At 43.5% G+C, this 27,398-nt stretch overlaps 1 protein-coding gene across 1 annotated transcript in view; it reads left to right on the top strand.

Annotated features, from left to right (window-relative positions):
* Positions 1-1,262: 1,262 nt before the first annotated feature.
* ippk (inositol 1,3,4,5,6-pentakisphosphate 2-kinase) overlaps positions 1,263-27,398 on the top strand; it is a 26,297-nt gene continuing 161 nt past the window's right edge. The window contains exons 1-14 of the mRNA XM_083660930.1: positions 1,263-1,445; positions 6,565-6,624; positions 8,542-8,637; positions 8,970-9,036; positions 11,315-11,433; positions 12,251-12,340; positions 12,550-12,608; positions 15,554-15,626; positions 16,129-16,281; positions 18,432-18,543; positions 19,994-20,129; positions 20,315-20,417; positions 20,982-21,073; positions 21,741-27,398. The exon at positions 21,741-27,398 is cut by the window's right edge and continues 161 nt beyond it. Coding sequence (XP_083517056.1) covers positions 1,365-1,445; positions 6,565-6,624; positions 8,542-8,637; positions 8,970-9,036; positions 11,315-11,433; positions 12,251-12,340; positions 12,550-12,608; positions 15,554-15,626; positions 16,129-16,281; positions 18,432-18,543; positions 19,994-20,129; positions 20,315-20,417; positions 20,982-21,073; positions 21,741-21,960 — 1,461 coding nt within the window. The 5' untranslated portion in view covers positions 1,263-1,364 and the 3' untranslated portion in view covers positions 21,961-27,398. The remainder of the gene's footprint in view (positions 1,446-6,564; positions 6,625-8,541; positions 8,638-8,969; positions 9,037-11,314; positions 11,434-12,250; positions 12,341-12,549; positions 12,609-15,553; positions 15,627-16,128; positions 16,282-18,431; positions 18,544-19,993; positions 20,130-20,314; positions 20,418-20,981; positions 21,074-21,740) is intronic.

The following is a 27,398-nucleotide window of genomic DNA, read 5'->3' as shown; positions in this document are numbered from 1 at the left end:
AAGCAAAACTTAGACAGATGCTATCTCGATTTGTGGACCTGCAGGCACAAATCCGGTCCTACTTTTCAGCGTGCTGGTTCAAACAATAAAACCTTATTGAGAGACCTCACCGCTGGCTTTGGCTTTGAAAAGATGCAATATTAATAGTTTTTCATGAGATACTCAGTATTTAATACTAATACTAATAATAGAAAAGGAGAAGATACTGAATAATGACATCACAACAGTATAATCCTAATGTTAATTTAAAATTAAATATTATTTTAAATATGGATAAAAGTCCAAAAAACATAAAATTTTCTTCGTCAAGATTCCATTCCTTACAGCACCCCCTGCTTAATAATAGTTCCAGCGCGGCTGCGAAAATGTGGTGGCGCACTGTGTCAAGTGTACTGGCTCGGGGAACGGTCCGGCCCCCGGTCCCTTAGGTTTCTGACAATGTGGCCCCCTGAACAATTTAGTTGAATAGCCCTGCTGTAATTTATAGATTCATTATGCTATAACTTATTTGTACTGATACGTATGCTTATATTAACCCAGTGGCACTCATATTCTGGTTTATTTCAAGAAAAACATTTTGGCTAGTTGAAATTAATTGGCTCGTAACTTTAAAATCTAGCAGCTATATTGGCTGGTGATAAAAAAAAAAGTTGAATCTCAAACCCTGCAGGGAGAGCAGGTGGTGACATAGGAGTGAGTGAGAAAAGGAGCAAATATATGATTGTTAAGACTGAATACTGACATCACAACCGTCTAATCCTAATGTTAATTTAAAATTAGATATTCCTATATGAATCTCAATCTGGCTTCGAACGACCAAAATCTTTATATGATGATCCACACCATGAATATTTTGCTAGATCCGCCCCTGCAGACTATAAAAACATATAGGCCTAAACACACAGTGCCGTCTTTCATCCACTCTAACAAGCAAAACTGCTGTCTGTCTCTCTGACCACACGAGAGCCTGGTGACCCAAGTGGCGAGGTTACTGACGTGACAACACACTGAAAAGAGATGCAGGATAGCAAAGCGAATGTGATTGGATGAACAACGTTTGTCGCTAGGCCAATCAGAGGCAGAGAAGGGCGGGTCATGTCGCTAGGCCAATCAGAGGCAGAGAAGGGCGGGTCATGCCTTCGCCATCCTGGGGAAAGAGAATCGCGGCCGGGCCGGGCGGGCACCACGGCAGGCAGCAGCAGAGACAGTGTGGCTGTGTACTTGTCCAGACTAAAGTTTAGTCCCAGTAGTACTCGGCCAGTACTCTGCCCTCTCACTGTAGTACTCAGTCAGTACTCTGACCTTTTAAAACTTCTATATATGTTGAGTGAATCCCTGCTGCTCAGCGCCTGCTCTGTGTGGGGATGGAACTGGACAAAATGGACGAGAACGACTGGAAGTATCACGGAGAGGGAAACAAGAGCCTGGTGGTCTGTCACATACAGGTGAGTCAGCTAGGCTAGGCTAGGCTAGGCTAGGCTAGGCTAGGCTAAGCTAAGCTAAGTTAGTGTAAACAATGGTGTAAACCCTGGTAGCTTTAACATGGCAGATGACGGTTCTTTCGCTGTAGCTGTCTGCAGCTGCTCACAGGAACCTCTGAGTGAAACGCAGCCAAGTTTGCTAATGGCTGTAGAGTGAGTTGTCATCTGTCTTGATGTGACTGTAGCTGTTAGCTTGTGTTCACTAACGTTAGCTCAGCTGGCTACTAGCTAGCTGTTAGCTTGTGTTCACTAACGTCAGCTCAGCTGTTGGCAGTTCAGAGCGTTTCCATAAATATAAAACAATCCGAGTTAACGTCATGTAGAAAACACTGCAGATAAAACACTTGACAAATGGAAGTGAGGGCTGTGTGTGTGTGTGTGTGTGTGTGTGTGTGTGTGTGTGTGTGTGTGTGTGTGTGTGTGTGTGTGTGTGTGTGTGTCAGCTGGTGAGAGAGGAGAGAGGCAGGGTTGTTGCTCACTGAAAGCACAACGTTAGCTTTACAAGCTACCAATTACTTCACAGTGGAAGGAGTTGAACTACAGCAAAGCTACCCCAAGGAGAAATCTTGTCTGGTTGACTAAAGTTATGCTACTTTGTAAAAAAAGAAGAAGACAAATGTACATGTAATACGAATTAGTGTTGCACGATTTGGGGAAAAGGTGTGATTGCAATTATTGTGGACAATATTGCGATTTGTGATATAATAAACAAACTGTGACAAAAAAAGGAGCAACCAAGGCACTCTTGTGATTGAAAACAGTTAAAAAGCCTTTATTATATGGCTAATACAATAATAGCGAAAACTAAAAACACGCCAATGCGTTGCGGCACACAGGCCTTCATCAGGGTGACTAACCAAATAGTATCTAGGGATGTGCGGGTATGAGTTTTTGACTATGATATCCTTGGAGGAAAATACCACGGTTTCGCAGTACCGCAGGTTTTTAAAGTGCTTATAAGCTTCTCAGTGTGTGCTTCAAGTAAAGAAAAAAACAACTGTGAACAAAACATTCACTTCTGAGTTTTTAGACAGACGTCACTTCAGACCAGTGGGCAACCTCCCCGGCTTCCCTCCGATGACGCGGAAGTGAATTGAAAAGCTGTAGTTCCTCGAATGGCCACTAGGTGTTGGGGGCACTAGGCTTTTTTTTAAATATAAATCAAGCCCTGTATAGTAGTATATTTTGAGAGACAAAGCAGTGGGCCGATTAAAATCGGTCCGCGGGCCGGACTTTGGTCATGCCTGATCTAGCAGGAATAAGGTCCAAACCGGTCCCTTGATTTGTTGGTAAAGCGGATTGACACGCCCTTACCCTTTCCACTGAGACAGGACTAATCCCTAAGGCATCTGGAACAACATTTCTGTCTTTGTAAAAAGACTTGACAAAGGATGGGCCGTATGTCCCTGAGCCACAAGGCCATTTATCAACCAAACAGGAAGCAATTGTTGTAAAAAAAAAACTATTAAAATGACTAGCACCCTTCCATTGATCAAAACACAAATGATCTTCAATGACTGATCAATGTTTGATTTAGACTTTACTGTGGAGCCTGGAGTGCATTGTCAGCAATAGAATCCACATCAAATTTGGACTTCACTTTCTCTATGCTATAGCTGGCTTGATTTATAAAAATTAAAAAAAAGTATCATAGCCCGTAGTCAGTTTTGACTTGTTAAACTTTTTGAAGTATAGTTCACATTGTCGAATAAGATTTAAAATCTCAGAGGTCATCCACTTAGCACTTCTCTGTTTAAAGTCTAGTCTCCCTCATTGGAGCCACAGCATCAAGTGCAGCTATGAGATGCTCTTTGAAGAGGTTCCAAGCAACATCAACATCCTTCTTCTACCATTTGATCATGATTTCACTAAGCAGCTCTTTCGAGGAGGCAATAGCAGATTCGTATTCAGGTCACGAAAAATAACACACTCATTTTCCATGCAACATATTACTCCTAATACAAGATGCTTCTAAGCGCTCATAGGAATCTGTTTGCTTAGGAGGTCTATAACACAACAGACGCCAATAATGGTGGGTTTTGTCTTGAGAGGGGTGCAGTCTAGAGAGACTGGGCAAAGCTCAGAGAGAGGGGGTGCCGTCCCCAGCTCCATAGAGACGGACCCAGCGTGTCCTTATGTGACCTGAACTCAGTGTAGGAAATGAGCCAGGCACAAGGGCACAAATGCCCCAAGACATCTCAGAATGCCCCTAAAAACCAGGATCGAGGGGCAAAAATGGTTCCCAACGTTCTGATAATTTATTTCTATTTCCATCTCTAAAACACACTCAACACCTGCAAGCTGGTTGGCAGGAGAAGAAGAGGACGAAGAACACACTCACACAAACAGTGCTGTTTGTTCACACTACACTTTAGTCACTTTATGCACTAATTACTTCTTTTTTTTAAGTGCTCCCAAAGCACCGCCCAATTCAAATCCTGCCTCAAGAAACATTTTAAACAAGGGAAATGGTGATATTTAGGATTTGGGTTGAAACTAATGTCTTTTTGAGGCTTACTAATTAGTCACATAAGACCCTAAATTACATACGGTAGTTAAAAGGTTTTTGTGGATTTTCGGTTTCCAGGGTCTTTAAGCATAAGCCCTTAGGCTTTGAGAGAATGAAAAACAAAGTAGCCAAACCCCCCCCCCCCACACACACACACGCACACGCACACACGCACACACACACGCACACACACACACACACACACACACACACACACACACACACACACCTGCTAGAAACGCTGCTCTCTCCAAGATGCGACTGAGTCACGTTCTGCAACGTTATGTGCACTTTTCTATTTTATTTTATGGCAATCGCGGTCAGATGCAAAAGTGTCAGTAAAAGCATTATTCATTAGGTCAGACTGAGTGCACAGGCAGCAGCTTTGTGACTGGAAGTGGGAACTCCTGATGAAGCACTTACTAACGTTAGCCTCCTCGAGCACCATAGAAAACGCCCGGTTTCCTCAAGTGTCCAAACAGCTTCCCGTCAGCAGCACCAGTTTAACTCATTTCTTCCTCAACTAGAGCCGTATCTTCGGCAGATTTCATAACCATTCTACATGGCGGTGCAGACTAGAATGCTACCAACTAATAAACATTAGATTAATCACGTTCATCATGTTGCTTATTACTAAATGCAATACAAGTTGGATTTAGGCTGCTGAGGCTGCCTTTTAATTTGCCAGAACCTGGCATAATGATACATGTCGGTTCAGCCGGGTGGCATGAAATCAAACCGGTTTGAGCTCCTACACCAGACCGCTAAACCGGAAATCCACCCATGCCTTGTGTGTTTGGAGAGGAAAAGGTGTGTGTGACTTGTTTTCCACTTGGGTCTGAAGTAAGGAAGAAGGGAGTGGCGAGGGGCGTGCCTCTCTCGGTATGAAGCTGACTGGTTTTGGGGTGTGGCAGGTGTGAAGCTAGGATGTTGACAAGATTCTGTGAAGGGTAGAGCAAGTCAGTGTGCCTACCTTTACCTTATGCAGTAGGGATGGGCACAATTAATCGATGATCGATAATTGATCATTAAGGATTTCGATTTTAAGGAGGAATTTGATCGACAACCTCCCCTACCCTTAACCACCCCATTCTCTCCCCTCCCCTCTCTTCTGTCTCTCCCCTCTCCCTCCCACACGCTCTCTGCCTCCCTTCCTTCTGTTTTCCATGTATCTCTGTTTAGATGGGTTTTCTATCTGTTGCTTGTTGCATGTTTTTATTTGTTTCCTAATCGACTCCTATTGTCAGCCTCTTTGCGCCAGATAGTGGCAAAGGACCACGGGTCGGATTCGAACCCGGGTCGTATTTGAACCCGGGTCTGCCGCACGAAGGACTACGGCCATGTTTAGATGACAACGGTCTCTGCATAAAACGGCAAACTGTCGTTGCGTTCTCGCCTTTGATTTATTTTGAATTTATACACCGTCAGTACAGATTGCAGCTGCAGAAAACTCAAGAGCAGGATCAAATGAGCCAGTAAACCTATGGTTAAAACCTTCACAATAATGGCAATTAAATAAACTAATAGCATTATTGATGCATTTTGCAAATCTGTGTGTGTGTGTGATCCGAAATACACAGAACACACAGATCACAGAGAACTAAAAGTCAATTTTCGACAGTTCGGTTTTTTATTTATACATTACTGCTTTTATTTTGAAGGTAAAAACGCCTAGCTTCCCGTATTCTGTCTATTTCTAATGGGATTGATTTAGCTTTATAGGATTAAACTTGAAATGAATTTTCCACACGGTAGGGTGGCACAGAAGTCAATAATAATAAACTGCTCCAGATTGGGCGCATTACAGAATAAAAACCCAGTAAAGCCAGGTATCTTTAGAGCACATTGGGACTTGAGTAAATCGATGTATCTGGTGAGTTGAGCAGTTATTTAGGGAGTGATTAATTAATATGTGCGATGTTAATAGCGGGCACTTAACGCTGTGTTTTTCATGTGTTTTTAGCTAAATCATTATTAGGGATGCACGATATATCGGCAATCATATCGGTATCGGCCGATGTTGGTCATTTTTTAACATATCGGTATCGGTCAGATGTTGCAATGTTAATATCGCTTATCATTATCAGCCAAATTCTTCAGAATTGATATGAAATAATGCAGTAAATCTATGATTTATGGGCTTTTACAAAGGCTTTGCAAATAAAGAAATGCATAACTTTTTCAAATTCAGTGTTAACATGTGTTTTTCAGTATGTACAAAATGTGATGATCATAAAAATGTGGTTTTATACAGATCATATCGACATCGGTAAATATCGGTTATCGACCATAACAGCAATGTTAATATCGGTTATCGGCATCGGCCAAAATTTTCATATCGGTGCATCCCTAATCATTATCATGTTTGTTGAATGCCAATGCGATTCACTCGTGCCTTAACCCATTGATACCTGATGCAGCATTTGCGTGTATATCCCTCATTTGTGTGTGTATCCCTTTAAAGGGATACACACACAAATACTGCATCAGGTATCAATGGGTTAAGGCTGTATTGGGCTACTTGAATGCTCCTATTATGGCTAATTCCCTACACTGTGTCTTGTGTACTTGCAGCACTCCAGGGTTCTGCGCCTACTCAAGTACCCCGCAGAGGACTCTGAGAACCCCCCACAGGTACTGTGTGCGTGTGTGTGTGTGTGTGTGTGTGTGTGTCATCCCAGGCAGCTGGCTACACCTGAACACACATGTAATAAACTATTTAAACTATGTGAAGTATTTCATATGGTAAAAAAGCAGCCAGCAGAACAATGATGTGAATCATGAGAAAGTTTTGTGGACAAAACTAGGAGTGCACCGATACTGTTATTATAGAAGTACAACTTTGGGTACTCACCAATACCGAGTACTGATACTAATACTTCACATTAGAGCTGCAACCATTAACACATTCAGTGCCAAGGACGTCTGTGCACGTCCTAAAAAAAAGTAACGTTCAGTGCCAAGGACGTCTGTGGACGTCCTAAAATCATAATTCATATTATTCCATAATTCTGCTGTTTAAGGTCGTACCCAGCCAGTGAGCATGAATCCCTTCAAGGGATCACACGGCGCCACCTTAAACATCGTCACAGGAGCTGCTCCACCCACCTCAGATCCTTTACTTTGTACAGGAGACAGCGGAGAAAGCCGTGGAAACCGATGCATGCTTTCTGCCAGAGCCGTATATATTGCTCCGTCTACAGCGAGAGTGGGCTCGGCTGCATCCGCGCTCACAACTGAGCTCTTATGCTTCTATCTATCTCCACACGATTTCCTAGAAAGCCAGCATCCGAAGCCGAACGGGCCAAGCCTTTTCGTTCAGTCGCGTTTGCCAGCGCGCATCATTTCCTTGATGCCCATCAAGGAAATGATGCGCGCAGCAAAGCTGGGATCTGTCCGGGGCAAAAACGGAGTCGAGAAAGCAAACTCTGTGCGTGTGGGAGGAGCCCGCAGCTCAGAGGTGGAGAGGGGGGGGGGGGGGGGGGGAGAGGGGTGTGTGGCTGCACAGAAACCACACCACACGCCACCACATCAAAAAACACCAGCCAGAGTCAGTGAATGTGCTCGAAATTAGAGTGCAAAAGGTATTCATAAAAGGGGCTATATCTTGGAAAGAAAAAAAAAACGACAGAAAACCCTTGAAAGTGCACTTTTTTGAGAGGCTGTAATTTCATAATGGAACTGTCTAGAAACAAAATTTCTTCTTTGGAAGAAGCAGGAGTGTTCAATCTTTCATTAAAGTCCAGCCCCGTTAATATAGCCATAATAGAAAAAATTCTATAGCTGTTTTCAACTGAATGGAAGTGAATCTGGCACAGGCTCCAGACAATTTTACTGAAGCGCTGTGGCACTGAATGTGTTAATCCATTCGTTGTCAACTATTAAATAAATCGCCAACTTTTTTGATAATTGATTAATCAGTTTGAGGGGTTTTTTTAAGATTTTTTTTTTTTTTTAATTCTCTGATACCAGCTTCTTAAATGTGAATATTTCCTGGTTTATATTCTTCTCTATGACAGTAAACTGAATATCTTTGGGATGTGGACAAAACAAGAAATTTGAGAACGTCATCTTGGGCTAAACACTGATCCACATTTTTCACCATTTTATTGATTTTAAATTTTTTCAAACAACTAATGATGAACTGATAAATAATGGCTAGTTAACTTAGCTTCCTCCACTCACACTGAGGACAGGCCGGTGTGTGTACCAGATCTACTTGCCCTACCAACATTTATTTTCAATAAGTAAGGCTCATGTTTATGAGAAATGGTCCTGTACACTTGAATTATGATCAGTGAATGTTTGTATGATATATATTTGTATGCCTCCGTCGGCGAAAGGTATGCGGTTTAATGTATAATATCGAACCGGTAAAAAAAAAAATACACCAACCCATGCCTAGTAATTAGTAAATAGGCCCTATTTACTAATTACTAGGCACGGGTTGGTGTAAAAAAAATGTAAACCCTAGGGCTAGGGTTCCAAAAATCAGAACTATCCCTTTAAATCCAAACTCATAACCTGTCTGTCTGTCTGTCTGTCTGTCAGACTCCTGAGCAGGCCTTCAGACAGATCCAGAACATCGTGGACTTCAGCTCCAGGGTGATGAGCAGCCTGCTGGGAGAGAAGTTCGTCCACAGCGGGGTGAGACTGACGACATCAAGTCAAGTTTATTTGTATAGCCCTAATTCACAAGCATGTCTCAGAGGGCGTAACAGGGATATACAGTATCTAGCTAAATCTAGCTAAGCACTTTCAATACACATGATTGAACCATCTTATATTAGAGAGGGGGGAGAGAATGGGGGGAGAGGAAGCGAGAGAGCAGGGCCCGAGTCCGTACAACTTTACAACTGTAAACAAATGTTTTGACCTGGATATGACATCAGCTGCAAGTTCCTGATCACGATTAACATTGGATTAATTGTTGAACACTGGATTAAAGTGATGATCGTCTTTTTCTTCTTCTTCTTCAGGAAGTGGTCAAGCTGCCTCTGGAGTTTGTCAGACAGCTGTCAATCAAAGTTCAACATCAGAGACCAGGTAGGCCCCGCCCCTTCATCCTGGAGGTTCTCTGAGGAACTGCCACTGTTCTTTAGAGCAGTATATATTAAAAGGGAGCAAGTGGGCAATGTTTGTTCTCTGTCCTCTGTTTCAATTTTTGTCCCACTGATGATCTCACAGACATTGTGACATCACTGTTGATGTCATCAGTGATGTCATAAGACTGATGATGTCATCAGTGATGTCATAAGAGCAAAATCATCTTATGACATCACTGATGATGTCATAGGCACTGATGAACTTAAGGGGCACACACACACACACACACACACACACACACCTGCACACATGTAAATGTAAGGGTAATGAATAACATTTTGTGAGCAACACACCCACGCCAATAGAGCAGGCGAGGCCACACACCCACGCCAATAGAGCAGGCGAGGCCACACAGCAACCGTGTATGTGAGCTGCATAGGAATCAAAGTACAGTATATTAAAGAACAGAATGCAGCATCTTTTTATATCATAACATCTTAGCAAATGATATAGACATGTACTCTTCACAACATCCAACTGATATCAGTTGTTTGATACAGGTCCTTTGCCTGTCTCAAACATAGAACATAGAAACACAATAGAAATCAGAAACTGCAGCACTGTGGTACAGCACATAGGCTATGTAAGATGACTCAGACTGCAAAGTTAGTTACAGATCTGTCCAGTGACGCATAACGTACTGACTGTGGTGCCAGTTAGAGAGGGGGGTGTTCAGACCCATTGTGCCTAGTTTGCTTACCAAGTGCTGGGGAATGATGGTGTTGAAAGCTGAACAGCCGACGCACAGACAGGTATGTGTTCTCTTTCTCCAGGTGCTCCAGGCTTAGATGGGTTGTTGCACAAGCCAGGTTGTCATCAGTAGGGTGGGAACGGTCAAAACAAAACAAAGACACCAAAAATAAATCAAATACGAACGTCCAGGACCTTATCGATGCTGCCAGTACCGACCCATCAGGAACTGGTACCAATGAAATACCGGTCCTTGGTACCCAGCACTATGCTGTATGACGTAACATACGTTTCTCCGAGGGCCCAGGAAATGTACTTTTGATTCAGACCCTCCGTTGCTGGAAGCTTGCTGACGTAAGACATATTCTTCATCACAGCAGCTCATTACGCGCTGTACAGAAAGAAAGAAACAAACTCAGACACAGGAAGGGGGTCCATGAGAAACCAGCTGGGCAAGTCACCCGTCGCCCCCAACTAAGGCTGTCAAAATTGGCCCAAAATCATATTTGAAAATTCCTTCTAAACAAAACATATTCGTTCGAATATATCTTTTATTATATTCTTTATTTTTTATTTTTACGTTCGTGGCAAGGCAAACCAATACAACCAGAGAACTTATAGTAACTACTTGGTATATTTATTTGAACATATATTTTTTTAAATTTCAACATGAACATTGTTTTGTTTTTCCATATTTATTCAGTCAGCATTAGTACAGTAGTAGCCTACACTTTTGTAATGTTTTTAAATAACCAGGCAAACGATGTATGTTTTTATGTTGCCCTCTTGGCCATTTCTTTTTTTACCTGGTTAAATGTAAGAGAAAATAATAATAATAAATAAATACATACATAAAATATATTAATTTTCATATTCAAATATTCTTTTTAATTTTAATAATTTAATATATATATTTGATTATAGAGTATTCTTTGACAGCCCTACCCCCAACCTCATCAAAGTAGCCCAGAAACGGGTCCCAGATAGTTGAGAATATTTTAAGTGACTTAGTCCTCAGGAACCTGAGTCTCATATCCAACATATCCATCAACCACAGCTGTACACTTGAACTAGTTGTGCTCAAGCCCTCGTAGCTCTCTCCTTCTTTTACCAACTTTCTCACTAATCCCACGGCTGTTTATGCTTTTCAGATCTGCTGCCCCGGTCGCTGTATGGACGCCCGACCAAGCCGGAGGTAACACGAGGATGCGAACCTGCGCCCCTCGCGTTGGTAGGCAGGGAATCTACCGCTACACTACCCGGACGGCCTGAGCCATCTATCATTTGATCTAGTGATAAAATTAGAGGTTATGGCAGGACAAAAAAAGGGGGGCCTCCGACAACGATCTGGGTTTCTCATATGAGAACCCCCATGAAAAATAGTTACGCAACCTTGAAGTACAATCTAGCAACCCACCAGCTAAACTAACTGTGTGTGCGTGTGTGTGTGTGTGTGTGTGTGTGTGTGTGTGTGTGTGTGTGTGTGTGTGTGTGTGTGTGCGTGTGTGTGTGTGTGTGTGTGTCGCAGCCTGGCGCTGTGATAAAGTGATGGATATCTACAGCGGCTGTGCTCTCTGTCTGCCCAACCTGACCATGCCCACTCTGCACCTGACCACGCCCACTCCTGCTCTGTGCATCGAGATCAAGGTATACACACACACACACACACACACACACGGACACACACACACACACACACTTGTGTCACGGCAACCACAACTATGGGCATCCTTATTATCATTAGGCACTCGTTCGTCCAGGCTTCCAAATAGTTTGGTCGCCATGAAACGTCATATCAAAGAGGCTGTCAAACTGAACGAGAGGGCGTTGAAGCTACGGATAGTAACGATTAACCGTCGTAACTGATTAAGATTTATTAACCTTTTTGACCGACAACATTGTTACTTTGTATCACTCCAATCTCCAGAGCTCACACTGTGTTCACTTTTACACCAGTCCAGCAGAGGGCGTACCTCACCCAGCTGGGGCATGCAACAGAAGGAGTGAGGAAGGACGTGAGGAAGTAGATTGAGGGAACAGATGGCAGAATAGACCCTTCTCACGGGGGCCATTTTGGGTCGAAAAGGCAGGGTAAACACAGGTGCAAGCAAAACACTAATGAGGCTTTCCAAATTCCAATCATGGATGTTGGAAACCCTCATTAGTGTTTTGCTTGCACCTGTGTTTACCCTGCCTTTTCGACCCAAAATGGCCCCCGTGAGAAGGGTCTATTAGCACGAGCAAAGCTATAACGCAGTGTGGGAGCATTACACGTTAAAGCTGTTTCTAAACATGCAGTGAACTCCTGATCATAACCAGACCTTACTCGAATGGGCTGCATGTTTAGCACCAAAGTGCTAACTTTAATCTAAAGTGCTTTATCATGATGAACTGTCTGTCTCTTCTTCTGTGGTGTGTGTGTGTGTGTGTGTGTGTGTGTGTGTGTGTGTGTGTGTGTTTTCAGCCTAAGTGTGGCTTCCTACCGTCCTCCAAACACGTCAGCAAAGACATCAAAACCAAAGTGTGTCGCTTCTGCATGCACCAACACTACAAGGTAACTACAACTACACAAATACCTTTTTTACATCAAAAGTAACACTTATAAAACATGTCTTTATGCCTCCGCCGGGGATAGCCGGGCCGGAGGTATTATGGCTTCAAGTTGTCCGTCCGTCCGATGTTCCTTATCTCCAGAACGCCTTTATCTCCAGAATTTCTTCAACGTAGGCTGAAACCTCCACCTCTACCTGTCTCTCTCTACAGGTGGCCAATGGGAAGTGGAAGAAACCCAGTTTGTACTGTCCTCTAGACCTGTTCTCTGGGTGAGAATCCTGCTACTTCTACTGATACCACTACTTTTTTCTTGTCTTTCTTTTCTTTACTTGCACATTTGTTTTAAACATAGACAGACAAAATGAAAACAACAAAACAATGTGCAGGCAGTAGAGCTGTGCATCTTCACTGATCTCACGATTCGATACGATTCGATTACCGGTATACAAGTCTACGATTCGATTCGATTCGATTATACGATGCATCTTAAATCGATGCATCACTTTTTCCGCAATACATGATTTATTTTTTCTCACTTTCTTTTTTCTCACTGTGTGGCTACTTTTAAAATAAAAGTGCATTTGGAATTGCATTGTATTATGATCCATAATTAAAATAAACAACTGCATGTACTTACATTCTATTTTATTTGATTATAAAAAATAAAAAAATAATCGATTTTTGATATTTGTTAATCGATTCAGAATCATCCTATTAAGCATCGCGATGCATCTCTGAATCGATTATTTTCGGCAGCTCTAGCAGGTAGAGAGAGACATGGAACCCTATCTGTGCTTATACTATGTCTCTATCTCAGAGAACCATGAATAATCATTCATACAAATTATGTAATATAACAGAAACAAGAGAAAGGAAACAAAACGACTGTAGAAGAAGAAAAATGTAAAACATAAAAACAATCCAAATTAAAATGGCAATGTTAAGGCTGGCTCACACTACAGGATTTTCGGGCCGATTTATGCCCGATTCACCCCTCCCGAGAATCGGAGGAGAAATCTGGCCTGGCAGCTTGCCAAGCTTGGTCGGGCCCGACTTTCGGCACCGATTATCTTGTAGTGTGAGCTGTTTGCAGATCCAATCTTAACCCTCCCGATCTGCTCAAAGCCTCATCGGGGCCGTCCCGATCATATCAAACATGTTTGATATTTAGGACTGAAAATCTGCGCGAATACATCATTCTGCTGCTGCGGGAGACTCCCGTCATTATCGTTAATTGACGCGGCTCATTTGATGCGCTGCACTGCAGGTATCAGATAGGCTACCAAATACCAACAGCACAGAACCATGAGTATTTGGGGGAAACTGTCACTAATTTATATCACAATGAATGACCAATGAATAAAAAGTTGTTATATCGTAGTTTTGAGCCCCTGCCAGTCAGAGGCTGTAATCTCCTACCTGTCTTATCAGGCAGTGTGGGGGGGAAAAGGCATTGCTGCTGCGGGAAGCAATCCAGTCTATCCAAACTTTTGCCGATCTTCATGACATGCAGCAGGGGAATATATTTTGGTAGCGCATGTGTTGTGTTCTCACTTGTACAGACAATAGAGTCGCGTTGTTTACACGCATGCTAACTACCGTGAGATTCATTTGTTTGGCGAGACGGGCATGAAAATGAGAAAAGAGAGAGAGGTGAGGTGGGGGCGGAGCGCTTTGGTCACTGCTGGAACCCCAAAAACGAAACAGGTTCGGAGTATTGCCGAATCAATGTGATTATCCTGCCGATAATCTTAATAATATCCTGTAGTGCGTGGTGCGCCACATTTACAAATCTTGTAGTGTGTGCATGTTTGAGATTCTAGGGAAGATAATCTGGGAAGATTCTCCTGTAGTGCATGTCACAGCCAGATTTCAAAATCGGCTAGGATAGTCAGAACCTGTAGTCTGAGCCCAGCTTTAGGTGTAGGTGTGATGTATGTGGACTATATGTGACTCATCAGAGAGAGGTTAAGCTTGGATTTAATGAGTTAACAGAAGATGCATGTAGGAAAGAGGTCTCCTTACATGTCTGAAGCTCCAACTCCAGCTCCTTCATTCTCCAGGGATCCAGGAAGGCGGATTGGGCCATGGGGGCCTCTCCTGGGTCAACGTTATCATCCAGATAAACGCTCCAGTAGTAGGAGTGGTCTGTGCGGGCGCTGAAGTGTCAATGAACATACGTGATGGAGACATGTCCTAGACTAGGAACAGAATAGTGTCACTTGCGTCTACTTATAGATGTGATAGTAGCATCTATGACATCACGGATGATATCATCAGTGGTCATCGTCAACCTTTATTTAATCAGGCAAGTTAATTAAGAACAAATTCTTATTTTCAATAAGCGCCTGGTGGATTTGAGTGGTTATGAAATCACTCCTGGCTCGTGGCTCTGATGATGTCACTTCTCTGGAATGTCACATTGCTGATGATGTCATCACTGTGTGACATTGTCATCATCACTCTCATTGTGATGCCATTGCCTGTGGCTCCCCATTGTGATGTCATTATTTGCGGTAGCTACAGGGAACTGGCCGGCCTGATTGGCCATGGATAGGTTGAGGCGATGTCTCGTCATAGACGCTGGGTTAGCTGGCTCATCCTGGCTGGGGGCGTGGTCAGGGTGGGGTAAATCCCCCTTCCTATCCGTTCAGCAAAGTTCGAATTTAGCTGATAGCCCAGCCCAGGCAGACACGATCAGGGATTTAACCACCGCAGTAAACGCACATCTGAACAGACGTCCTGTAGTCTAAACCTGTAGTTTAGAGCCGCAGCACCGTCCTTTGGTGAGTCAGCCCATTGAGATATATCGACGGTTTTACCCCACTCGCGCGCCAGCCATTTAACATTTTGTGGGCGTTCCCACATTCCCGCAAATAAGCACCTGACAGGGAACCTTTTGAACAATGCACGATTGGCAATATTGATATAGTTGTTCCACAGTGTGGCACCTCTGTAGCATATTGAAAATTGGTTATTGGTAATGTGACAGTATGGGGGTGTGAAGGTGATCTGAGTGTCTTGTTTAGTTTAGTTTATTTTATTTATTCGCACAGTAAAAACAAGACAATAAAATATACACATCAATGACAACTGTACAATAGAAAGGATACTGTGCAGGGAGAGGTAAAAAAAAGCCTTGTACTGTCTTGTACTTCTGTTCTGCTGTGACTGCTCATCCTTGTGATCAGTGTGTGTTTGTCTTGTTGTTCAGGAACAGACAGAGAATGTTCTCTGCCATCAAACACCTGATAGAAGAACCTCAGAACAACTTCAAGATCTTCAAGGTGAGACAGAACCAGGGTTTTTGCTATATACATTTAGTAGCGGCGGCCGGCTGCTGTTAAATCCTGCTTCAAAATAAGATGAAATGTCATGAAAAATGTGAGAGTCCTGAGAGCTTTTATTTTGAAACACTGGCTAACGCTTTGTTTACATCCGGGCATTAGTGGGGGGAGGGGGGGTTGGGGGGGCTACAGTAGTGGCTGGTAAAGACGCAACAGCTCCCGCCTTCATTGTTTATTATTATGATAATTTAGGCATTTAAACGTTTAACCGACTAGTCGCGGGCATGCCTACTCAGAATTCCGTTTTTGACTTTAATCTCAGAATTCATACTTTATTCTCAGAATTGTGACTCTGCCTGTGTGTGTGTTGTGTGTGTGTGTGTGTGTGTGTGTGTGTGCGTGTGCGTGTGCGTGTGCGTGTGCGCGTGCGCGTGCGTGTGTGTGTGTGTGTGTGTGCGCGCGTGCGTGCGCGTGCGTGTGTCTTCCTGTGTGTTTCTTTCAGGGCGGTCAGTGTATATATGGTGGTAAGGAGAGCAGTGAAGACCTCCTGGACCCTTGCTCTCTGCTGCAGCAGCTCAGACCCTACTTTGTGTTGGGAAACAATCGCATCCACAGCCACATGAGCAGCAAGGCCGTGCTCAACGACTTCATACAGGTACCAACAAGCTGTTTATTACACCAACGACTTCATACAGGTACCAACAAGCTGTTTATTACACCACAAAGACAACAACAACAACACAATAACACAACAGAGATAACAACACAATAACATATATAAGAACACAATGACAAAGATAACAAGACAATAACACAACAGAGATAACAACACAATAACACAACAGAGATAACAACACAATAACACAACAGAGATAACAAGACAATAACACAACAGAGATAACAACACAATAACACAACAGAGATAACAACACAATAACACAACAGAGATAACAAGACAATAACACAACAGAGATAACAAGACAATAACACAACAGAGATAACAACACAATAACACAACAGAGATAACAAGACAATAACACAACAGAGATAACAAGACAATGACACAACAGAGATAACAAGACAATAACACAACAGAGATAACAACACAATAACACAACAGAGATAACAACACAATAACACAACAGAGATAACAAGACAATAACACAACAGAGATAACAAGACAATAACACAACAGAGATAACAAGACAATAACACAACAGAGATAACAACACAATAACACAACAGAGATAACAACACAATAACACAACAGAGATAACAACACAATAACACAACAGAGATAACAACACAATAACACAACAGAGATAACAACACAATAACACAACAGAGATAACAACACAATAACACAACAGAGATAACAACACAATAACATATATAAGAACACAATGACAAAGATAACAACACAATAACACAACAGAGATAACAAGACAATAACACAACAGAGATAACAACACAATAACACAACAGAGATAACAAGACAATAACACAACAGAGATAACAAGACAATAACACAACAGAGATAACAACACAATAACACAACAGAGATAACAAGACAATAACACAACAGAGATAACAAGACAATAACACAACAGAGATAACAAGACAATAACACAACAGAGATAACAACACAATAACACAACAGAGATAACAACACAATAACACAACAGAGATAACAAGACAATAACACAACAGAGATAACAAGACAATAACACAACAGAGATAACAAGACAATAACACAACAGAGATAACAACACAATAACACAACAGAGATAACAACACAATAACACAACAGAGATAACAACACAATAACACAACAGAGATAACAACACAATAACACAACAGAGATAACAACACAATAACACAACAGAGATAACAACACAATAACACAACAGAGATAACAACACAATAACATATATAAGAACACAATGACAAAGATAACAACACAATAACACAACAGAGATAACAAGACAATAACACAACAGAGATAACAACACAATAACACAACAGAGATAACAACACAATAACACAACAGAGATAACAACACAATAACACAACAGAGATAACAACACAATAACACAACAGAGATAACAACACAATAACACAACAGAGATAACAACACAATAACACAACAGAGATAACAACACAATAACACAACAGAGATAACAACACAATAACACAACAGAGATAACAACACAATAACACAACAGAGATAACAACACAATAACATATATAAGAACACAATGACAAAGATAACAACACAATAACACAACAGAGATAACAAGACAATAACACAACAGAGATAACAACACAATAACACAACAGAGATAACAACACAATAACACAACAGAGATAACAACACAATAACACAACAGAGATAACAACACAATAACACAACTGTAAGAAATTGTCAAACAAGGAGAACATAGTACAAGAAATAAATCATTAAACAGTCAAAGGCAAGAGAAGAAGACATAACGCTGTTATTTGCTGGCCAACCATAACGTAACATCCCAACTGCATTTGCATCTTAAAGCCACAAGGTGGCAATAATTGTATATTTTCATTCTGTCAATGACTCTTCATTTATTGAAGTGTCACAGTTAAGGAAGGTAGCCATCCCTGAACTCACTTTGGGATCAGTAGATCTAGATTATCAACAGCCAATCAGGATGAAGGGAGGGGCTTACGTATCTATTGATAGTTACAATACAATACAATCACTCTCTCTCCCCCTCTCTCTGTCTCTCTCTCCCCCTCTCTCTGTCTCACTCCCTCCCCCTCTCTCAGATGTTGGTGAACGCCCTGTTGACTGGTGGTGGGGTTGACGGAGGTGTGGGGATGGACAGAGGAGGAGAGGGGAGGAGCTTCTGTGAGGCCAGCAGAGAGAGGAGCCGCCATGGTCAGTACCTGTCTGCCTGTCTGTCTGTCTGTCTGCTTGTATGCCTGTCTGTATGTCTGTCTCTCTGCCTGTTCTCTTACATACTTAAAAGGAGAAGTGTGGAAAATGAGTTTGATCATTTCCAGACCTTGAGGTTTGGACCTGTGAAGAGAACAGGTTATTCACCTGTATCTCTCTCTCATGCAAATGTCAGGGGACATCAGTTGATTTGCCAATTAACGAGGAGTCTAGCCTACTTAATTAACGAGGAGTCTAGCCTACTTAATTAACGAGGAGTCTAGCCTACTTAATTAACGAGGAGTCTAGCCTACTTAATTAACGAGGAGTCTAGCCTACTTAATTAACGAGGAGTCTAGCCTACTTAATTAACGAGGAGTCTAGCCTACTTAATTAACGAGGAGTCTAGCCTACTTAATTAACGAGGAGTCTAGCCTACTTAATTAATGAGGAGTCTAGCCTACTCTACTAGCTCTGCCCTCAGACAGTGTTCTGTCTCTCACACCTCTCTGTCTCTCACCAGGTGTTCAGGCTCTGTCCTCACAGTGTTCTCTCTCTCTCACACCTCTCTGTCTCTCACCAGGTGTTCAGGCTCTGCCCTCAGACAGTGTTCTCTCTCTCTCACACCTCTCTGTCTCTCACCAGGTGTTCAGGCTCTGTCCTCACAGTGTTCTCTCTCTCTCACACCTCTCTGTCTCTCACCAGGTGTTCAGGCTCTGTCCTCACAGTGTTCTCTCTCTCTCACACCTCTCTGTCTCTCACCAGGTGTTCAGGCTCTGCCCTCAGACAGTGTTCTGTCTCTCTCTCTCACACCTCTCTGTCTCTCACCAGGTGTTCAGGCTCTGCCCTCACAGTGTTCTGTCTCTCTCACACCTCTCTGTCTCTCACCAGGTGTTCAGGCTCTGCCCTCAGACAGTGTTCTGTCTCTCTCTCTCTCTCACCTCTCTGTCTCTCACCAGGTGTTCAGGCTCTGCCCTCACAGTGTTCTGTCTCTCTCACACCTCTCTGTCTCTCACCAGGTGTTCAGGCTCTGCCCTCAGACAGTGTTCTGTCTCTCTCTCACACCTCTCTGTCTCTCACCAGGTGTTCAGGCTCTGTCCTCACAGTGTTCTGTCTCTCTCTCACACCTCTCTGTCTCTCACCAGGTGTTCAGGCTCTGCCCTCAGACAGTGTTCTGTCTCTCTCACCTCTCTGTCTCTCACCAGGTGTTCAGGCTCTGCCCTCACAGTGTTCTGTCTCTCTCACACCTCTCTGTCTCTCACCAGGTGTTCAGGCTCTGCCCTCAGACAGTGTTCTGTCTCTCTCTCTCTCACACCTCTCTGTCTCTCACCAGGTGTTCAGGCTCTGCCCTCAGACAGTGTTCTGTCTCTCACACCTCTCTGTCTCTCACCAGGTGTTCAGGCTCTGTCCTCACAGTGTTCTGTCTCTCTCACACCTCTCTGTCTCTCACCAGGTGTTCAGGCTCTGCCCTCAGACAGTGTTCTGGGCAGGATCCTGCAGACTCAGATGTTGGACAGTTTGGACATTGAAGGCATCTTCCCACTGTACTGCCGAGTGGAGCAACACCTGCTGGAGTTCCCCAAGGAGAGGTACAGCAGCACAGTACTGTGTGATGAACATCACGCTGTATAGAAGAAGATTTCAAACTAGCTATTGAGACCATAAAGCCAGTAAAGTGTTTACTGAAGTCATACATCAAGTGTAGTATGATCTGTGATGTCACTTCCTGTCATCTAGTTTGAGTGTGTGATGTCACTTCCTGTGTGTGTGTCAGGAGCCGTCTGCAGGTGGATGGGCCGTACGACGAGGCGTTCCTGGAGAAACTGCAGAAATGTCCTGCAGATGATGACGGATCAGTGGAGTTCGCTGTGGCCAAGGTCTCACTGCTCCATAGTTATTATACTTTTATATTTCATTAGTTAAAATTTTTGTTTTGTATTTTTTTACTTAGTTTAGTTTTGTATTTTTCTTTTTTAATTTTGAGCTGCAACCAGCAGCTCTATAGGTCACTGTCAGTCGGTTGGTTGGTCGGTGCATTTTGGAAATTCAAATATCTGGTCGCATCTATTGCGAATTTGCGCTTGTTGTTTTGTATTATTGTTTTAGTTTTAGTTTTGTTTTCACTTCAGTTTAGTTTCAGTTTGTTTCCGAGTGAGTTTGCTCATTTCAGCTTAGTATTTATTGTTTAAAAATGTTTAGGTTCAGAATAACTTTTCTTATGTTTTTTTTCTTTCTTTTCTTTTCTTTTCCTGTGTCTGAGCATGTTTGTTTGTCTTATTCGTGTGTTGTTAGAAAAATTTGAAAATAAAATATTGACAAAAAGAGAGTTTAACTTTTCTAAGTACACAATATTGTTTCAGTTAAGTCTAGCTTTTATTATTTTTTATTGTTTCAGTTAACTCAAATGTTTTCTCTCTCCACCCCCCCACACCTGGCTCTAGGTGCAGCAGTACTGCGTTGCCATGACAGCCAAGGACTGCTCCATCATGGTGGCCTTGTTGCCGAGCAGCGAGGAAGAAGAGGAGGATGAAGGGTGAGAACAGGAAGCTGCAGCAGCTGCTTCTGTCCAGCAGGGGGAGGCAGAGCGCCTGACTGGAGCAGGCCTATTTACACAATCACAACTATAAAGATAACTAGAAATGGAAACTAGAATGATATGCTGTTACTCAAGTTTTCACACTACATGCTACGCAACCTTGCCCTACTCAGGAGCTACATTGACAAAAAATAAAACACAAAATCTTTGCGAGAGCCACAATCCCCCCAAAAAGTCCCTTTCCTCCATTTATTTGTTTAGATTTTTATTTATTTTAAGTAGGACTTATAAGAGCCACAACTACCCATAAAGGAGCCACATGTGGCTCTAGAGCCTCGGGTTGAGTATCAACATTGGTGCCAAATATTAGACTAGAAGACTAGATTAGACTTAAAAAAAATATATGTCGGCAACCAACCTACCACAGAAATAAGGAGGAAGTTGGTGATCTGATATTAGGCCAACTGCTCTTGCTGTAGCTATACGTTAGCTTACTAACATTAGCTAACTTAAAGTGATCATCTCAAAGATTTTCATGTAAATAAATGTTAAGTTTAATAGAGAAATAAACATTGAGCTGGTCGTTGTTGTTATTGGACTAGTTTAATAGAGAAATAAACAGTGCAGCTGGTGCAGTGTGCTGACTCTACTGTCCCCCCTGCAGGCCCCCTGGTTTCTCCTGCTCGGTGTCCATCTTGGATCTGGACCCCAAGCCATGTGACAGCATCCCCCGCCAGCTGCGTCTGGACCAGAAGATCCTCTCCTTCTACCTGCGGACCCGAAGCCCCGCCCCCCGGCCCATAGGCGCCGCCCCCTGGCCGGGCCTGTACAGCAGCGTGGAGCGAGACAGAGACGACTGCACGCTGCTGTTCCACCCCGTGTGACGGGGCGCGTCCACCCCGTTACCAGGAAGCGTGACGGCCGCGTCCACCCCGTTACCAGGAAGCGTCTGCCGCAGAGCCTCTTCCAACGAGGAGGCGGAGCTCAGCTCTGTACCAACCTGCTTTTCTCTGCTCGCTGATTTATTTTTAATATTTATTGGAAACTAAACGGTGTCTCTTCTTCTTCTTTTCTTACCATTTTGGCGTCGAGTTGTGATTCGCCTCCTGAACACTGATGCGGTTGCTGCGGCGATGACCCTGCCCTGACCCTTATCTGACCACTCCTTTCTGCCTTCTGTCTCCACGGCGACGCTGCCGCCGGAGACACGACGATGATGATGTATATATGATGTCACTTCCTGAAAAACCTCGGCCATATTTGTTAAAAGTGAATGTAGGCGTGGCCTCAGTTAAGGTTGGGCGGAGCCATATAGAGAGAGTCAGTCCTCCATAAGGTCACCATGGTAACAGACCACAGGATCACAGGTTACTATGGCAACAGCCACAGCGGACTGAAGCCAGCATGGCTGAACTGTCTGTAAGGACCAGACAGGTGGACAGAGAGCTTCATGCTGCTGCTCCAGTGTTTTGTGCCATAAGTGGCTTTTGTGTTTGAGCACAGTGGTGTGTGTGTGTGTGTGTGTGTGTGTGTGTGAGAGACATTGACTATGTTAAACTTGACATGCACTGCAATATTCTGATATTAACCTTAACTCAAATATTATCTTATTTAGAATAAGGTCAATAGTTGGATTATTGCAATGCATGTAAACATAGTCGCTGTGCCTATTCTGGTGGGTTGTGTGTTAAAACTCATGTTGTTGTTGTTACAGGCTGCAGATCTGCTGTCAGAGTGAACAGTCTAATGTAAACTGACCGCAGATCAGCCTGCAGCCGCTGCACCTCTGAACTCTGACCCTTACACCCCCCCGCCCCCCCCCCCCCACTGTTTAATGCCTTCAGGCATGCTGGGAGGAGAGAGAGAGAAAGGGCTGTGATGTCAGCTGACCCTGATGCGTCTGTCATTCTCCTCACAATGCAGTTTAGATTAAACCACGCCCACTTCCATATGAAGAAGAAAGCCTCAGAAAACATGGCGGCTCATTTGTGAACTTGATCTTATTAGGAACATAGACCGTATAAATATAAAGACGTAGTCGTCATGATGTCGCCCATTGGTTTGTTGACTCCTCATTTTGAAGCCTCGAGGTTGGCATTTTCGCCGTCGCCATCTTGGTTGTTTGGAGCCAGAAGTGACGTGAATTTGGACGAGCAGAGCCTCGCCGCCGCCTGCTATCGATCCGCCATCGGTGATCTGTCAATCACGCCCCGAACCATAGTCTGCTTTATCGTCTATTTGACTCTAAATTGGAGCATAATTGACTAAATGAACATCATGCGCTGTTGAAGATGACTTGAAACTAGTGATTGACACCATTAACTCATTATTAACTCATGTTTACTGAGGTCATAAGTCAAGTGAGAAGTACAGTCGTTTCCCCATTCACTTCCATACATTTGGAAAAAAGGATAGACCACTCCCACAATAAAGTGGACCCAACCTCCCAGCAGCCCTGAAGGCTTCTGATGAACTGGTAACACTTGAGACCCCGCGCCCCCCCCCCAAACAGGAACACTACTAGACTGAAACCTCACTGCAGAAAGCTGTTCTTCTCAGCTGCTCTCTCCCACTGTCCCACCAGCCAATCACACAGCGGCGTGTGCTCTGTATGCCCCGCCCCTGCAAGCGGCAACAACGCTATTGGCTGCACGGCTGTCAGTCATCAGCAGCAGGGTGATGATGTCACGTGCAGGATGGACTGAACCGACCAACCACTGATCTGAAGAACGGTTTGACTGCAGAGTCTGGAACCATTTAACACGGAGCTAACGGGGGGCGATGGGGATGACACTGATCCATAACACCTCTGTCTGTCGTTTTAGCTTCTTCCTCTCTCCGTCACGTCACTGCCCCATTCACATCGCTGCCCCATTGGTGCTGCGCAATCACATGGGTCGGACATCTTGCACAGCCATGTATGGCAACACCACTTGGACAAACCATACTAGAGTTTCTAACGTGGCTCTGGTGGTCATTCTCTCGTAAGAAGAGTAGAGCAAGCTCAATTCCATTCAAAGATCTGACTGGCTAAACACAGAGCTCATAAATTATTCCTGAAAAGCTGCAGTGAATTGTTAGCATTCGGCATACGTAGCCTACAATCCTCCAAGCAGAACTTCTTTAATTTAATAAACTAGTGTCATCATTGATTCACTTATTATTCTAACAATCGCCTTCCACCAACATACTGTAGGCAGCAGCAAGGAGGGTCAGCCACTTTTAACATTGAACATTTGTTGAAATAAGGTGCTGCTTGGTGGATTATATGAATGCCAAAGTGAAAAGTGTCAACACACGATCTAGTAAAGGTACCGAGTCTCATTTTAAGAGGTTTGACAGAAGACCCTTTGCCGATAAGCAAAGACGCATTCAATTGTGAGAATTTTAATGGAGTTTGGCCTAACTATCTCTTATCAGTCTATGGCTAATGGCTATGCCGGCTACGGCTAATCGCTATGCCTAACAAGCTAAGACATTAGCTCCGGCTAGCTGGCTAACGCTAGACAGCCTTTAGGCTTTCTTCAATGTTTACACAGAGATATAACATCCAAGAGAGGAGCTGGGAGACAAAATAGTGCTCAAATAAATTGTTAGCCATTTCTTGAAAATACTCAATAAATAACTGGTTTGTTAAGTCAACTGGTTTGTGCGAGCGGTGTTGTGTTGTGTATTGTCGCTGCATTACATTACGTCATTTGGCAGACGCTTTTATCCAACGCTGCCCAAGATGGCCGACCCACCTGTGCGGTGCAGACCGGCCAGCGATGCAGATGTGGCAGTGTGTGAGTCTCCAGTCAGAAGCTGCTGCATGTTTCAACTCCTAGACTCTCATTGACTTCATCACGCTGAAGACCGGGGGGGTTGAGGGGGACTCGGGTCACAACTGTAACTGCTTGAGACTTGCTGCATGAAGACACCTGAGACTCGAGACTTGCTGCATGAAGACACCTGAGACTCCACTCGACTTGGGTTCTGGTGACTGGGGACTTGACTCTGACTTCTTGTTCTTTGATGACTTGAAAAGGTTTCTAAAGTTTTGACTTGAGATCTTGGCTGTGTTCCAATAGTCTTGTTTTGCGTAGGAAGGTTTCCTAACAGTGACTGCGTTTACATGGACAGGAGTATCCCGGTTATTATCGGGTTTTTGAAGAATCCTTGGGAAGTATCTTTGTGTTTGCGCGTGTAAACTTCATATCCCGATTTCAGAAACCTGAATACGCCCTTATCCCGGTTTTGAGAAACCCGATTATGCTACCTGGAGTACAACCCGGGATACTGTTGCCTGTGTAGGTACAGGATTGGCTCGAGGTCGACAACTAGCGATGAAGTTAAACTCTCATAACATTTATTTTCAAAAAAGTAAGGCTCATGTTTATGAGAAATGGTCCTGTAACACTTGAATCATGATCATTGAATGTTTGTATGATTCATATTTTGAATGTCTATCATGTCTGATAGCATCAGTAGCGTAGCTTGTTGGCTAATCTAAAGCTGTCGGCCATTTTGCCCACGTTTATCCCACGTGCCCGACATACAGTACAGCCAATCACAATGCCTGCCCAAGCCGATCTGGTAGGCGAGCCGAAATTTGTATGTACATCTTATCGTGGTTTCTGACCGCTGCAGACGACCTGCGCAGGTGCGGCTTCAGCCAAGTGATACAACAGAAAAATTCAAACCGTAATGGCGGGAACGAAAACGTCTCACGAGTTTTTTCTTTCGGTGATGAAAGAATTAAATATACTTGTTAGTTTAGATGAGAAAAAGCAGGGAAGCATGCTGACTTATTAAAGTCTATGTATACAGACGTAGAAGGTGTCCTGACTACAATGAAAGAAAGAGAAGCAGCGCGCTGCTGCACGTGGACGGGGACAGACCACCGTGAAGAGAGAGACAGGGACAGACCACCGTGAAGAGAGAGTCTCAGACAGTCTTGGCCCAAAAAGTCACACTCAATAGAGCCGCAGGTGATGCCTTTGTGTTGTAAACATCACAGGTGCCTGAGCAGATAGCAGCATGCAGTAATCCATAACCGGGATAGTAGTAGCCTACTTATCATGTATACAGGGATATGAATAACCTGATTTCTCTGTGTTCTAAACGCCATATCCCCAATATGATCAAAACCAGGATAAGCCTCATAACGGGATACTCAAGTCTATGTAAACACAGTCATTGAAATGACCTGGAAGTAGAGGTCCCGGCCCGGACCCCGTAGGCGCTTCTGGGTCAGACCCTCGGGTAGGGATGTTACGATACACTCAACTTTTACTTTTTTCTTTATCAAATGACAGAATCCTCTTATTTCTGAGGTAGGGTATAACTGCAAAACAATCTTTGCAATGAATGAATATTTCCTTTTCTAGAACTGGGGGGGGGGAAGCAACGCATCCCGATTATTTTCCATCTGACCGATTTGAATCTTCACACATTTGTATTGATTTTGAACTGTCTCGTGATGTATCGTGACATCTCTTCTCTTTTCCTTTATTCATTCTCCTTCACATCTTTCCTTGACCTCACAACATTTTCCATCCAGGTCGAGGAGAAACGGTTAGGAATAGGCATAGGACGTTTTTTGTTTTCTATTTGTTTTTTGACTATTGGAATCCAGTCCTGGGGCCAAATACATAAACCTCTGTGTATATTTAGGTGTAGAAATCTGTGTAAGCCTAAAAAAAGCTCCAAATTCACACTTGATGATGCTTTTTTGACACACTACTAGTCTGACTCAGAAGACCTCATACAGTGTGAGAGATGTGTACCGGTACGCACATTCTCACCACCTGTGGAATATGGTGCAGCACACTTTCTGTGTGCACACATGGTTTATACATTTGGCTCCTGGTGTTTGTGTAGAAGACTTTGATTGGAAGTCGTTAGATTTGGGATCCTGGACTCACTTGACTTGGTGACCTACTTTGAGACTTGAGACTTGCTTGTTGTGGATGGGAGTCTTGAGTTGAACCCTCGGGGACGCACGCGGCAGCAGCTTTGGAACTCGTCCTGGGAGCTCTCGGTTCTGCGGGTCTTTATAATTCTGAACAGAAACATCGGCGCACTGTGATACCTAAGACTTGTAAAGGGACGTTCACACTAACCGTGAAAATCGCATTACTCCTCGCTCGAGTTTGACCGCGTGAATTATTTGCTCAAGTTGAAAATTGTCAACTCAAGCGAAATAGCGGCTGAGGCTAATTCCACGTCGTTCGCTCGCCCGGGGCGAAATGGCGTGGCTGCATTGACTTTGTATGTAGTCTCACCGCACGAATTTGCGAAATCGCGTTCGGTGTGAACGCCCTATAATACTGCGTGTGTG

Source organism: Poromitra crassiceps, assembly GCF_964638095.1.
Source record: "Poromitra crassiceps genome assembly, chromosome: 25".
Lineage (NCBI taxonomy): Eukaryota > Metazoa > Chordata > Actinopteri > Beryciformes > Melamphaidae > Poromitra > Poromitra crassiceps.
Note: the sequence above shows the minus strand (reverse complement) of the source record. Positions and strands in the feature narration are given on the sequence as shown.